Source organism: Alligator mississippiensis, chromosome 1, assembly GCF_030867095.1.
Source record: "Alligator mississippiensis isolate rAllMis1 chromosome 1, rAllMis1, whole genome shotgun sequence".
Classification (NCBI taxonomy): domain Eukaryota; kingdom Metazoa; phylum Chordata; order Crocodylia; family Alligatoridae; genus Alligator; species Alligator mississippiensis.
In genome coordinates, this window is record NC_081824.1 from 137,082,557 (window position 1) to 137,096,390 (window position 13,834).

A 13,834-nucleotide genomic window follows, 5' to 3' on the forward strand; every position below is an offset into this window, starting at 1 on the left:
TGTCCTATCTGTTGCTATGACACCTGTTCCCTCCCTGACTTGCCACGTGCTAGACACAGAAGCTGCCAATGCCACTTTTGGCATCTGTACTGTAGGTTGGCCACCGCTGAGACAGATAATGGATGTGCTTCTGTTTTTATGTATTGGGAAGCTTAGGCACAGAGAGCTGAAGTGATTGGCTGAGGCTATAAGGAAACCAATACTAGACCTTGAATAAGGAATGAATGGGTCCTAGTCCTGTGCTCAGACATTTAGGGGTTGTCTCCAGCACTATCCCAGTGTCAAACCTGGGACTGCTGCTGAGGTGCATGCTCCACCCATTTGCTCCTACTCTCTGTTCACCAAATGCTGGAAGTGAGGGTGTATAATCACTTTAGAGCAACCCCGAGTATGCACTGAAGAGCACTGCCAAGACACAGAGCCTGATAGTAGCTCAGGGTACAGGCTCAGGGCCTATCTAAAGCATCATTTCTGTGACCTGTGGCACTCACTGAGTGGGCATGACTTGGTAAAGGATGCTTTTCAGTGGTGGACCTGGGTTTGGCATAGTGTACACAAGCCCTTACGCTTGCTGATATCCAGGGACCTCTATGTTGCCTTGGTTCCTTGCTGCTAGGTTCTTTTTATCTGTCAGATGCATCTTGTAAATGAACCACTTACCTGACTGCCGATGACCTGGGCTTGCTTAAGGCCTTGCTGAATACAAGTGAAGGGGCTGAGCCTCGACGATGGGCGAGATGCTTGAACTGTGGAAAATAAGATCAAGTTGCTTATTAGTGTCGATTGTCCCCCTGGACAACATTGTCATCTACCAGTTGTGACGGGCTGGCTGGAAGTGACTTAGCCCAGGGGTTTTGAAAGGGTAAAAGATGATTGGAGGACTTGGGATTCCCTTTCCTCACCCATCAGGCCCCAGAGACTCACCCTTCATGTTCCCTGATTGACCCCTTGGGTCACCTGGAGGGGGATAAAAGAAGCAGCGCAGCTGACTCAGTGGAGACCAGTGGGGGACCACAAGGAAGGAGCTTCAAAGAGCTGGGCCAGCAGGTCATAGAATCACAGAATCATAGAAGTAGGGTCGGAAGGGACCTTGTAGATCTTCAAGTCCGACCCCCTGCCTGGGCAGGAGGAAAACTGGGCTCAAATGACCCCTACCAGGTAGGCATCAGGCCGCTTCTTAAAGACCCCCAGGGTAGGAGCCAGCACCACTTCCCTTGGAAGTGGTTTCCAGATCCTAGCCGCCCTGACTGTGAAGTAGTTCTTATGGATGTCTAATCTAAACCTACTCTCCAACAACTTGTGGCTGTTATTCCTTGTTATCCTGGGGGGCGCTAGGGGAAACAAGGTCTCCCCTAAACCCTTCTGGTCCCCCCTAGTGAATTTATAGATGGTCACCAGGTCCCCCCTCAGCCTTCTCTTGTGAAGGCTGAACAGGTTCAGGTCCCGTAGCCTCTCACTGTAGGGTCTGCCCTGCTGTCCCCGGGTCATGTGGGTGGCCCTCCTCTGGACCCAGTCAATGTTGTCTACATCCCTCTTGAAGTGGGGTGCCCAGAACTGGACACAGTACTCCAGCTGTGGCCTGACCAGTGTCACGTAGAGGGGAAGGATCACCTCGTTGGCCCTACTTGAGATGCACCTGTGGATGCACAATAAGGTCCGGTTGGCCCTGCTGACCGTGACCTTGCACTGTCGGCCCATGTTCATCTTGGAGTCAATAATGACTCCAAGATCCCTTTCTGCCTCCGTGCTCTCAAGAAGGGAGTTTCCCATCTTATAAGTGTGCTGCCTGTTACTGCTGCCCAAGTGCAGCACCCTGCACTTGTCAGTATTGAAACGCATCCTGTTTTTGTTAGCTCACCCCTGCAACCTATTCAGGTCTTTCTGCAGTCTTTCCCTCCTTACTAGTGTGCCCACCACACCCCAAATTTTGGTATCATCAGCAAATTTAAACAGGTTGCTTTTCACCCCGTCGTCCAAATCGCTGATAAAGAAATTGAACAGTGCGGGCCCAAGGACCGAGCCCTGGGGGACTCCACTGCCCACTTCCCCCCAGGGATGAATATGACCCGTCCACCATCACCCTCTGAGTATGACCCTTCAGCCAATTTGCAATCCATCTGACCGTGTAGGCATCGATGCCACAATCACCTAGTTTTTTAATGAGGATGGGGTGGGAGACAGTGTCAAAAGCCTTGCTGAAGTCCAGAAAGACTACATCCACGGCGACACCTGCATCCAATGCTTTTGTGACCTGATTGTAAAAGGCAATCAGGTTGGTTTGACATGATCTGCCCCTAATGAAACCGTGCCAGTTGCCCTTGAGCATCATCCCCGATGCCGGCCCATCACAGATGTGCTCTTTGATGATCTTCTCAAAGAGTTTCCCCAGGACTGAGGTAAGACTGATGGGCCTATAGTTGCCTGGGTCCTCCCTCCTCCCTTTTTTCAAGATGGGGACCACATTGGTTATCTTCCAATCACCTGGCACCTGGCCCGAGCACCACGAGTACTCGTAAAGCCATGCCAAGGGCCCTGCAATAACCCCTGCTAGCTCCCTGCACACCCTGGGGTGGAGAGCATGTGGATCTGCTGATCTGAACACGTCCAGCCCCTCCAGAAGTACTCTAACCCGGTCCTCCTCAACCTTAGGTCTGGAGGCGTTCCCCTTGAGTCCGTCTTGAATCTGGTGGGGGAGTCCCGGTCCCTGCACAAGAAAACAGAGGTGAAGTCGGGGGGCAGTTGCCCCAGAAGCGCCTGAAGGAGTTGGACCTGAAGGCAGCAGTTGGACCCTCAGCAGTGTGGCATGCGGCCAGCAGGAGAGGCTCCCTGCTGGGCTCCAGGATCCCCTAAAAGAAGCTGTGGCCAGCAGGAGAGGCTCCCCCACTCCAGCAAGGATCTGAGCAGTGACCTGAGAGGTTCCCAGCTCGACGTGAGGCTTGGGTTCTGGAAGGCCAAGACCCCTAGCCACTCAGTACAGTCCCAAATGTCTTAAAATGTTCCTAAATCTTAATATTCAAATCTGCCCATTCATGGAAGAGTAAAGGTAACTAATAAGTCATGCCATCTTCTAAACGGAATAGTTCTTACCAGGGTGGGTCAAGAATTTTGAAAAGGGGAGTGCAGATGTTGAGGTGCATCATTATGTATAAAACAACACTGATTTTTCTCTAGTTAAAAATAAACTAGAAGCTTTACTGGGCTGTCAAATTTACATGTGACCCTGGGCTGTCTCTGGACCGCAGAGCGCCTTGTTGCCTGGATCTGGACAGCATGTAGCCTCCTGGCTGGATCTGGACCGGGCAGTGAGGCAAGAATGGCAGCAGCAGCGTAAAGATTAACATAGCTGTCACTCACCCCCTGCCACTGTCACACATGCCCATTGGGACTCCATGCCCTGAATTTCAGCAGCAGGCCCGGCCCTGCTTGCTCTGCCCACAAATGTCTGGTCCCTCTATCAGCCTTGCAGACCAGGTAAAACAGCTTGGTAGGCCTAGTCCAAAAGGATTCAGCAAGCACTCTTGATTTCTACTGTGCCAGCTTCACAGTATTCAAAAAGGGTCAAATTCAGCTCTGCTTAAAATGTGTGCAACTCAGTTAACTACCAGCACTGGAAATGGCTCAGAAACATTAGTAGAAGAGCCACAGAAGGAGGTGTATTCCCTCCCCATCCCCAACTTGAAGAACATGCCTGGCAGCAACATAAGCAATCTGTTAGACTGGAGAGCGCAAAAGAAAAGTGACTGAGAGCCTCTTAGTGGTAGATGCCTAACATTACAGGGTATTGCACAGCAAAGGGCCTTGGGCAGGATTTATTAACCTATTTAGGATTCTAAAGATGAAGATAGGCACCTAGCAAGATTTTCAAAAAAGAGATTAATGTGAATTATGAACCCAGACACTGGCATGTCTACACTATATCACAGATACAGCTGCAGTATATTGTAAAGATTCATGAGCTCATTTTTCCGTGTGGACACTTGAAAAATCCAGCAGGCACCTACCTGCATCCTTCATTGCTTAAGTACCTTTACAAATCTGGGCTTCTGTGGTTTGTCAGGGACAAAGCACACTGCAGGTGTGACCTGAATGCTAGTTTGTGCTATGGAGCACTTTTATTTAAGGAATGATGTACATGGCAGAGGTTTTTACAAGGCACTCTGCAGCTCTTGAAGGTGCTTAAATGTTGACATGAGGCTCATAAAGGTAGAAGATGATGTGATGATGTGAACAGTCTTTGATGCCAACATAAGAATAGCAGGAGACAAAATGAGATCCAGCCAAGGTCAACAGAAAGGTGGGTGGTGGGGGAGAGATGACAAGATGTGGGATAGTTGTGCTTGCTTCACTATGGATTTGGTGCTGCTGGCTTTTTAAGTGATGTCACTGCAGAGGGAAGTGCAGGGTACTGATTTGGGGTGGGGCTACTTGTGGGAAGCAACGTTTACTGCAGGTGGAAAGATAATGCTGTGACTATACCTAGAGAGAGCCAAACTGTCTGCTCCTGCTCTGGCTTGCTGGGAAGTAGATACAAAGATATCCTCTCCCCCAAGTGCATTTGTGTAGACAGTTTAAATTTTCCATGAGCACGTTTAGTAGTGCTCTGAGCCCCAAGGGCCAGGGGGGTAGAGTAACTGGTCAGAGGCTAGGATGCTATACAATGAGCACAAGGAACAGCAGGCTGGCATCCTTCCAGTGCCCATAGACACTCCCTATGAGCATCACTTCTTGTAGCTGGAAGTCAGCGGGAGGTAGCATTGATAGGATTTGGGAATCAAAAGGTTTCTTTCTTTTCCCTGCTCCAGGACCAACACTTGGGGGAAAAAAAACCAATTCTGAAAGTATTTGTGCTTCTCCTGCCAAAATGTTCCTGAAAGACTGCAAATGACTGAGCCTTTGAAAGATGCATGATTTATTTGACTAGTGGTTCTCAACCTTTTCAGACTCAAGGCACTTGTAACAGAGAGCCAGGGGCTCCTGTTACTTTAAGGAGAGAGCAGCAGGCCAAGCTTGCTGTGTGGGGCCAAAAGCTGAGCAAAAGCTAGCTACTACAAGGTAAGCAGGCCAGAAGCAACAGGGACAGCAGCTACCCCTGGGAAGTGAGTATCCATGAACTAGTTGCCCATGAGTAAGCAGTTGAGGGGTAGACATCTAGGCAGTCCAGAAGAAGGAGCTGGAAGCAGCTGGGCTAAGCTACAGCAAAGAAGAGCAGGCTGGCTACTGAGCCAAAACAGAAACCTGCCTGTGGATGAGCCACCTGATAGGAAGCTGCCTGACAGGAAGGGGTGGGGCTTTGTAGGTATATAAGGCCAGTGCCTGAAACAAAGCAGGTAGTCTGGCTCTGGCAGCTGCAGGAAGAGGAGTTTCTGAGTGTGATGGATGTTGGAGATGGACTGACTAGCATCTGAGGTGTCCTAGACAGCTGTAAGGAAAGAGCTAAAGGGGACTTATAGCTTGTAGGGAAGTACTGGCTCGGCATAGGCAGGGTGTTTGTTGTAGAGCCATTGCATTCATGGTTATGTTTTGACTAAGCTAAATGAAGGACCAAGTTGTGGCTATGGGGGAGGTGTGGAGACCATGGAAGGGAACGTGGTGGGGCACTCACTGTCAGAAAGCATAGGCTGGGGTCAGGGATCCACAGATCAGCAAGTTAATGCATTGAAAGCAGTCTAGCCCAGGGTTGGGGACCCAGGGGCCTGAGGTCTGGGAGCGAGCTAAAGCAGCCCAACCTGGGCTCTTTGCAGGCGGGGGCTGAGCAGTAGGGGCAAGGGAGAGGTCAGGCAGGGAGAGCCTGACCTTGCACTTATTTGCTTTATCTCCTTACACTTGCTTATCCCTTCCCACTTCCTGTGGTGCCTCAGGGTACCCTGGCAGCCTGGTTGAGAAGTGTTTTATTAGAGTATTGTTGTCAGTAAGAACATGCATTTTCAACCAAGTCTAATTTTTTTGCTGTGGAAAGTTAATGACGTAGAACACTAATACATTAGTTTTCAATGTTTTTGGACTTGAGCAACACTTTGCTGGACTCCAAGCACCCCTTCCTCACTTGCAGGGTCTCATCTTGTTTCTGGTTCTCATTGTAATTCCTATGAACAGTGTCAGAAGCTGGTGGGAGCTCTTGTGGTTCAGGTGGCTGGAACTGCACTTTGACAGCTTTAGAGCTGTTCCTTCTCCATTGCTTCAGTTAAACTACTGCCAAGAACTAGTTTGTTTCCTGTCCCTGAACCATTATGAAGCTAATTGTTCTTCAGTAATGCCTCTTGTTTCGCAGTCCCCTTGAACAGCTTGTTCTACCAGGTACATAGAGCCAAGGACTAACAGACTGATATTCCTAGTTATAGCTTGGGCTCACACCAAAACCTGTGACCTGAAGTCCTGCACGTTCTGGGAAGTATCAGGGTTGGATCTGAGCTGCGCTGTCTGGAACTGTCTCTAGTGGTTCAGTCACAGACCCACTCAGGGAAGTGAATTGGGTACAAAGAATACCATCTGACTCCTACGTGAGCTACGTGCAGCACCAGACCCCAGGGATAGTCTTGGGGCCAGGGTTTGAGAATGGTAGCCAGCATCAAGCTGTTCTTCCCTTCACGTGGGTGGGCAGGGCACAGGCAGGCATGCATGAGTAGGGAGGAAGCAGAGCCATGGATCAGCTTCCCTCCCCTGCCAATAAGCTGACTGCTGTGGGAGGAGTGCTAAGCCAGGTGAAAAGCAATGCTGCTTACATTCCCAAGGAACACAATTCCACTCACAGTCTGGCCCTTGCCCTCCTGCGAGACAGCACAGCTGTAACCTGCTCCTTTCCTGAGCTGCATGCAGGGAGCAACACCATTTCTACACTGGATACTTTCCTCTCCTGTTTTCATCCTTGTGATCTGGTTTCATTCCTTCCTGCTGCTCCTGGATGATTCTACAGCGTTGGGTCTGTCAGTGACATGCAGAGCACTTGCTGTGATGCATGACTTCCCTCAACTCTTGCTGCTTTTATGGGGAGCAGAGGGCATGTGGCAGAACACCAAACAAGGTTCTCTTCCCTTCCTTACTTGACTTGTATCTAAGAAGAGAGGTCAGGAGACTAAAGGCACAGACAGAAGTCACATTTGTCATGTGATCTACCCCCTGAAAATACTCCACAGCTGTGCTGTTACACATGTACAGCTTCAGTGCACTTTTCAAATGGCTGATTGTGTGACAAATTAACCCTCATCAAATGAGGGATCAGATAAAGTTGCTCCACTTTGGAGTGTCTTAGGGAACTTCTATTCCCTAGAGTTAATCTGTTGTGCTATCAGTGCTGTCTGCAGTAAGGAAAGGGCAGTAAGCTGCAAGTTGGGGTTTGCCTGGCCTGAGCTAGAGGGTGGATGGATTGGAGTGCCCCCACAGCTTGCGGCCCTACCCTTCTTCCCCCTCCCTTCCTGCAGACAGCACCAGTGCTGGGAGAGAGGAGTGTCTCTTCTGCTGTAGGCAGGCTCCTATATGCAGGCTTGATTTCCACCTCCCCCACCCCAGCCCAACATACGAATGTCTGCTGGATCGCGGGGGGGAGGGATGGCGCTCTAACTCGTGGTGTTTTATGCAAAGTGCCATGAGTTAGAGCAGGGACCTGCACATCTGTCAGCACCCTAAGAAGCTCTGAAAGAGATTGTGAAATGTGATGCTATTCAAAGGGACCTCCTTTCAAGGAGGACTGGAGTGGATTCTCTGTGCAGTGGAAGCACTCCTTGCTTACAGGGAAAGTGTTAAATATGGCTCCTGCTGTGTCCGGTGGGGCATGTAGTTAGCTCATCAATCCTGACACATACTTTGTCACAAAGGAATAGAAGACAACAACAGTACTCACTTTTCCGCACTAGCACAAAAGAGCTAGTCTAGTGTAAAGAACTTAATTTTCTTGTTTTGCTCGAGGCATAGATTTTTTTCTTAATTACCCCAGCTGGGTGCTCATTAACAGCTTCTGAAGGAGCATTCTGACTGCTGGCCAAGGCATAAGAATAAATTTGTCTTGCTTACCCCTTTCCTTGGCCTGGGGCCTCTTTTCCTAGTGAGGAAATTAAATCCGATATGAAAAAGGTCAGGGATCTAATGTAATGATTAAGCAAAAGAGGATTAAGTCTAGGAAGAGTGTGGTCCTGGGATAGATGGGGAATTAAACCAATATATGGAAAATATTTCAAATAAAAGTAGATCAGGGTTTGGAATGAGCTATTCTGTGTGCAAACCATTAAAAAACATTAGACTAAATCCTTGTGAAACTAGTTTATAAAAAATCCCCACTGCTGCCAACACCATGTGGAGTCTTGTTGGGCTCTGATGCCCTGCCTAGCATCATGCAGAGCATTCTTGCTCTGAACTGTTTAGAACCAATTTCATTTCTGCTGGGTCTAACAAACCGCATATAGTAAGGCTCTCAACATGGCTAACGCAGAAACAGCTGAAGGGGTATTGGTAATAGAAAGAATTGGTGGAAAAAACTGTCAGGTTGGCAAAGCCCCAATAGACCTGAGGGGTATGAGAAAGTGTTACATTTACCTCCAACCTTACAAATGTGCCAATCTAGCATACGTTAAGGGGAAAATTCTCTCTTCTGGCCTAGTTCTTCTAAGTACAAAGGAAGTAAGATGGCAGACTGTCACAGCAATGGAAAGATCTGTAACACCTTCCAGCTCACTGGATCTTCTCACTGCTACTGATCACCTTTATCAATGATACCCTCCGCTCCCCAACTTATCTTGCCTTTTTATTTCTTATAAAATGCTTACAGTATTTTTGTTATAACTTTATGAAAAAAATATTAAATTTTTTTGTCCCTAAGGTTGTGCTGAATCTACAGAATTGGGCTCTGGACAGAATTAAGCCTGGAGTTTTGTAGGGTTTGAGCCATGGAGAAGGCTCAGGTTTGATGTACAAAGGTAAACTGACAACACAGAAGTTGAATATTCTAGCAGCAATCCCTCCTTTCTCCTTTAAACAATGCAACTTGTAGATAATTTAGATCAAAGTCCCTTCTTATTGCACACTGGAAGCTAACTTGTTAGTGGCTGCTAAGATCTGGGAGCAAAACAGGCAGTCATGCCAGTACCACACCCCTGGCTTGATTACATGCTGAGTAGTTGATGGACTTCTGAGAAGCTGCTATTTTTACTAGTTTTGAAGTTGTCTGTCAAAAAAATATCTAGCTTAGCATTAGTCCTTTCAGATGGACAATGTACAACCAACTTTATTGCTTTTTCAGCTAGTATTCAACACTGTTTTGGGATTAATATTAGTACTTTGAATTTATCTGGCTTGCTGGGGCCATTTTTCAAAACCATCAAAATATTTTACAAGTATTATGCAACGAGTTAGTATTGTGTCGTGGAAACACACACAGAGTACTTTTGGGTCAGGTCAGCAGAAGCTTTTATTTAAAAGAAACTACAGCTGTAGGGGGAATTCTAAAGTGACATGGATTTCCCAAGCACTTGGAAGGGGTCCCCCCCCAAGAGCAAAATCAGGAGGCTTATATACTTTTTAACAGTTGCTTACAACTCACGTGATCATATAGTGAAATTAGCATGAAAAGCGGCTATAATATTACTTCATTATTTCTTTGCTGTTATCAGGATGGGAATCATGGGGGAGATAGGGTTAGTTCACAAACCTCCTTCTTGTACCTGGAAATCTACTTTGTATATACTTTTTTTTTTTTTTTTACCTTTAAGGCCGCGGTGAGCGAAGCATTTGCAGAAGAGTTACAAAGAACAAACACTTGCCCTTATCTGTTCTACTGTACCGAGCCAGCAATTCTACACAAAGCGGTTATGTCATCTTATAACTAAAATAATCAAAGTTTAAGGCATATATTTTTTCTGATTCCACAATTGCCACCTACAGGTTGGGTTGCCTGACATTTCCCATTATAAGACCCATTTTCAGTAATTTATAGCTTAGGCAAACTTTAACTGTTTGAGGTGAAATTTTCTATGTCAGGCTGAAGGTCCCTATCTAAGACTGACTATATTTGGAAACTTTTAGCAAAACTGATTCAGCCGCTTCCAAGAATATTATTAAAGAAATGAGATTTTGGCTATGATTAAAAAAAACATTACAGGTACTTATTATGAAACTCTAGGGTACCCCATGGCCTGCTGCAAGGCCTTCAAGTTAGGCATGGGGAGGGTTTCAAGGAGGTTTCAAGGATGTGTGTTTTTTTTACTGTTCCCGTGAAAAATCTGCAGCAAAATTATACACCTGTGGAAAATCTCAGTTCTTTTGTGCTTAGTTAGAGACTTGTTAGTGTTTGATTCCATCTGTGCTAAACCTGTTATCACCCAGAAGTACAGGGGCTAAGCAAGGCTTTCACTTGGAGGAAACTTTAAGGGACCATATTTTCAGAGGCTGGGTGCCTCAGCACTTTCTGAAAATCAGACCCCCTTAAGGTGTTTCAAATTGGCCATACATTTTTTAAAATGTTGGGCTTGTGTGTGCTGTTTTTTCCCCCAGTTTCCAAAATTGCCCAGAAAAGGTACCAGCCTAGACCTGTAATCCGTTGGGATTCCTTTTGCCATCATAGTTAGTGACAGTGATGAAAACACAACAAAATGAATACTTTAGATAACCTGTCAAAAATATTCACCTGAGGTGAGGGGGGAGATAGAAATTTGCAGTACAGCATTAAAGAGAGGTCCTTTCATTACTATCTGTATAGCTGTACTTGATGATCAGCAAAGTAAGTTTATAGAAAAAAAGAAAAAAAAACCCCAAAATAAAAAACCCCCAAAAAGTGAGATGGCAAACAGGGAATTGTAAAAATGAAGCAAACTGAAGAATTTAAGGGCAAAGTTATATGGTACACTTAAACCATAGTAAATCTGTAGAAAATTGTGTTAAAGTTGAAATGTGCTGTGAGCAGGCACATATTAAGGGTTAATACTATTTCTTGCCTACACAGATCTGACTTGCCACTAGAGGGTTGGCGAGTAGGGGTGTGACCAAGAGCCATGACACCTGGGCTCTATCCCTGCACTGGGAAGACAGCGGATTGGGGAGGGTGGTTGCAGTGGTGGGAACATGGAGTAATTCCCCTTCTGGCACTGGCAGGGCCCCACTGGCTCTTAAGCAGTACTACTGCCTGGACAGTGGAGTTCAGGAAGGTGGAAATTCATCCACAGAGCAGAGGGGTGTGTGTGTGTGTGTGTGTGCGCGCGCGCGCGTGTGAGGAGGTACTGAGTAGTGTATCCTCGGATGCAGGAGCACTGCAAATTGCTCGTTTTATCTCTGTGGAGCAGACTGAAGTTACTTTAATATGACCTGGGTAGCGTGGCCCAGAGTTAATCCTTGCTTGAAGTGGGGTAACTTTGAGACTTTCAGAGGGAACTTAGCATGAGTTAATGAGCTTTAACACATGGACACTCATGTTTTAAGTCCCTTGCTATGGTGTAAATATAATGTACTAACCAATTGCCGGTCAAGAATGATGGGGGGCCAGGCGAAGCCCTATGCTTGCCAATGGGCTGCAGGCATTCTGAAACTGCTACTCCACCAGCTGCAATGGGCAGGTAGATGAGGAGCAGCACAAAGGGGCTGGGAAATTGTTTGAGCCTTGAGTGTACCTGCTCATTAAATTATCCAGACCAGATGGGCTAGTGGAAATAATTTCTTCAGAAGAGGCCATCTCCCCAAAGTGTAGGGGGCCACCTACAAATTCATTAGGGGGACACAGCAAGGGATTGGAGATGCTCTGTTCACCAGGGTGCCTCTTGGTGTAACAAGGAACAATGGTCACAAACTGACAGAGAGCAGATTTAGGTTAGACCTCAGGAAAAACTTCTTCATAGTAAGGGTGCCCAAAATGTGGAATGGGCTTCCAAGGGAGGTGGTGCTCTCCCCTACCTTGGGGGTCTTTAAGAGAAGGCTGGATAAGTGTCTGACTGGGGTCATCTGACCCCAGCACTCTTTCCTGCCCAGGCAGGGGGTCGGACTCGATGACCTGTTGAGGTCCCTTCTGACCCTAGCATCTATGAATCTATGAACAGGGGAAGAATTTTGCCTGTCTGAGTTGCACTGGCTTGCTGGGCTCCCCCAGCAGTGGTGCAATTAAATGCTGTTTCTTAAATAAGACAAACAAGTGTTCTTTGGGTAAACACGGTATCTTTCATTAAACCAACTAAAATAGTTGGAAAAATTCTTCTTTGCAAGGTTTCGGGTACAAACACCTGTTGTCAGGCTGAGGAAGTGTCTCTTCCTTAAACAAGGGTGTTCTGAGAGACAGTCCAGTTCTAACACTGAGTATGACTGATTGTCAAAACAAGCTGTGCCTGCTACTGCAGGATAGGACAAAGAGAACCTGCTTGAAGATTTTTGGAATCTTCTTCCAATTTATATTGCATGGATGATCTTCTGTGCTTTTCCCTGCCTAGTTTTACTGCAGCTGATGAAGGCTGGGAAGGAGGAGGGAAAGGCAGCACGAGGGAAAGGAAACTATACTTGGAAAATGATGGCATGAGAAATGCCATCTAACTGCATGGATTAGGTGAAGCAGAAACATCACATGGTAACAAAGTGAAGATTACTAGGGTTTAACTCCAGCTTTCACTTATTAAGTCTTCTTTTTATGAATAGCATGTACCTCCTACCCATATCAGACTTGCTGCTTATCCTCTGTTTAAACTATTGGGAAGCAAAAAGTGATGCTATGAAATCCAGTGAGATGTTTCTCTCTGAAGCTGTCAAGATCATCTCCCATTTTTGAAGTGAGTGCCATGCAACCGAGAGTCAAAAGTCAGGTTTAGTCACCTGTGCATCGTCCCTGCTATTGAAGACAAGACCTACAGGGTTTGGTGTTTTGTTGCAGTTAAACATTAAGCACTCTAATGCAGTTGCTATTTAAAGGCTGACAGTGTATTTAATGCTGTACAAACACTGAGAAAATTTCAGAGGTTCAGATGATCATTAATTTAACCTAGCTGTGCTGCAATGTTTTTGTACTGTGTAAGCCAAGATTAACAGCACTTTACTGATGCAAACAAAACAAAAAATGTCAAGAGTTAGCCCTGGCTGCCTCCTAAGTTCAGATTCAATGAAGAGTTCCTGCTATAAATGTTTCCTTTACAGTTGTCTCTTCAGTTGTGCTCAGGCCATTACTGAGCATTGCTGGGACAGGAAGGGGGCAGGATATGGCTTCTCTACTAGAAACCAGCCTATTTTCACTCCAGAGTGAAGTGCAGTTGAAGTCTATGGCCAGTGTCAAGCAGCAGGTCAGATCATGGGTGGATCTAAGATTTTGAAAAGAGGCGCATAGATGGTGTGGCACATCATCACATATAACACAACACTTGTTTTCTCCAATTAAAGACAAACTAGAAGTTTTACTAATATGGCAGGAGGCTAGCACTATATAATTCAGTTTAAGATCAAAACAAAAAACACATATAACTATTGGAATGTACTCTAGCAAATGGGTGCATAGATACTGTTTAAAAAAGCACAACAAACTGGGCAAAAAGTCACAGGATATTGTATTATTAGTGCTGTAGTTTGTTACAGCTAAAGGTACATCAGTTATTCAGATTCATCAAACAAAATCTATCATTCTTAAGTGTCTTGACAATGCTTCCAATACTTTCCTGTCAATCATTTATAAACCTGAGTTAATCTACCACTCCTGAGTTAAGGTTTTTAGCTAAAGCTAAAACTGTCTGCAGGGCTGTGAAATAGAAGAGACACATTACCAGGAAGAGCTAACAGATAGCAACATTGCAGAAAGGATGGCGTGAATAATGAAAAATCAAACTCATTAAAAAGGAAAGAGGATTGTTAACACTGATGGAGTGAAGAGAGATTAACAGGAATCAGGGAGATA

The 13,834-nt window shown here is 46.1% G+C and overlaps 1 protein-coding gene across 3 annotated transcripts in view; it reads right to left on the minus strand.

Moving 5' to 3' along the window:
* The window catches only part of TAGAP (T cell activation RhoGTPase activating protein), a 105,996-nt gene that overhangs the window by 86,914 nt on the left and 5,248 nt on the right, over positions 1–13,834 (minus strand). The window contains exons 2-3 of one of the 3 annotated variants that reach the window (XM_059714554.1): positions 2,645–2,704; positions 661–746 (exon numbers count right to left, since the gene is read on the minus strand). In XM_059714554.1, coding sequence (XP_059570537.1) covers positions 661–746; positions 2,645–2,704 — 146 coding nt within the window. Of the gene's footprint in view, positions 1–660; positions 747–2,563; positions 2,705–13,834 lie in introns of all 3 variants that reach the window. The other 2 variants (XM_059714550.1, XM_019479862.2) reach the window with 2 other exon arrangements.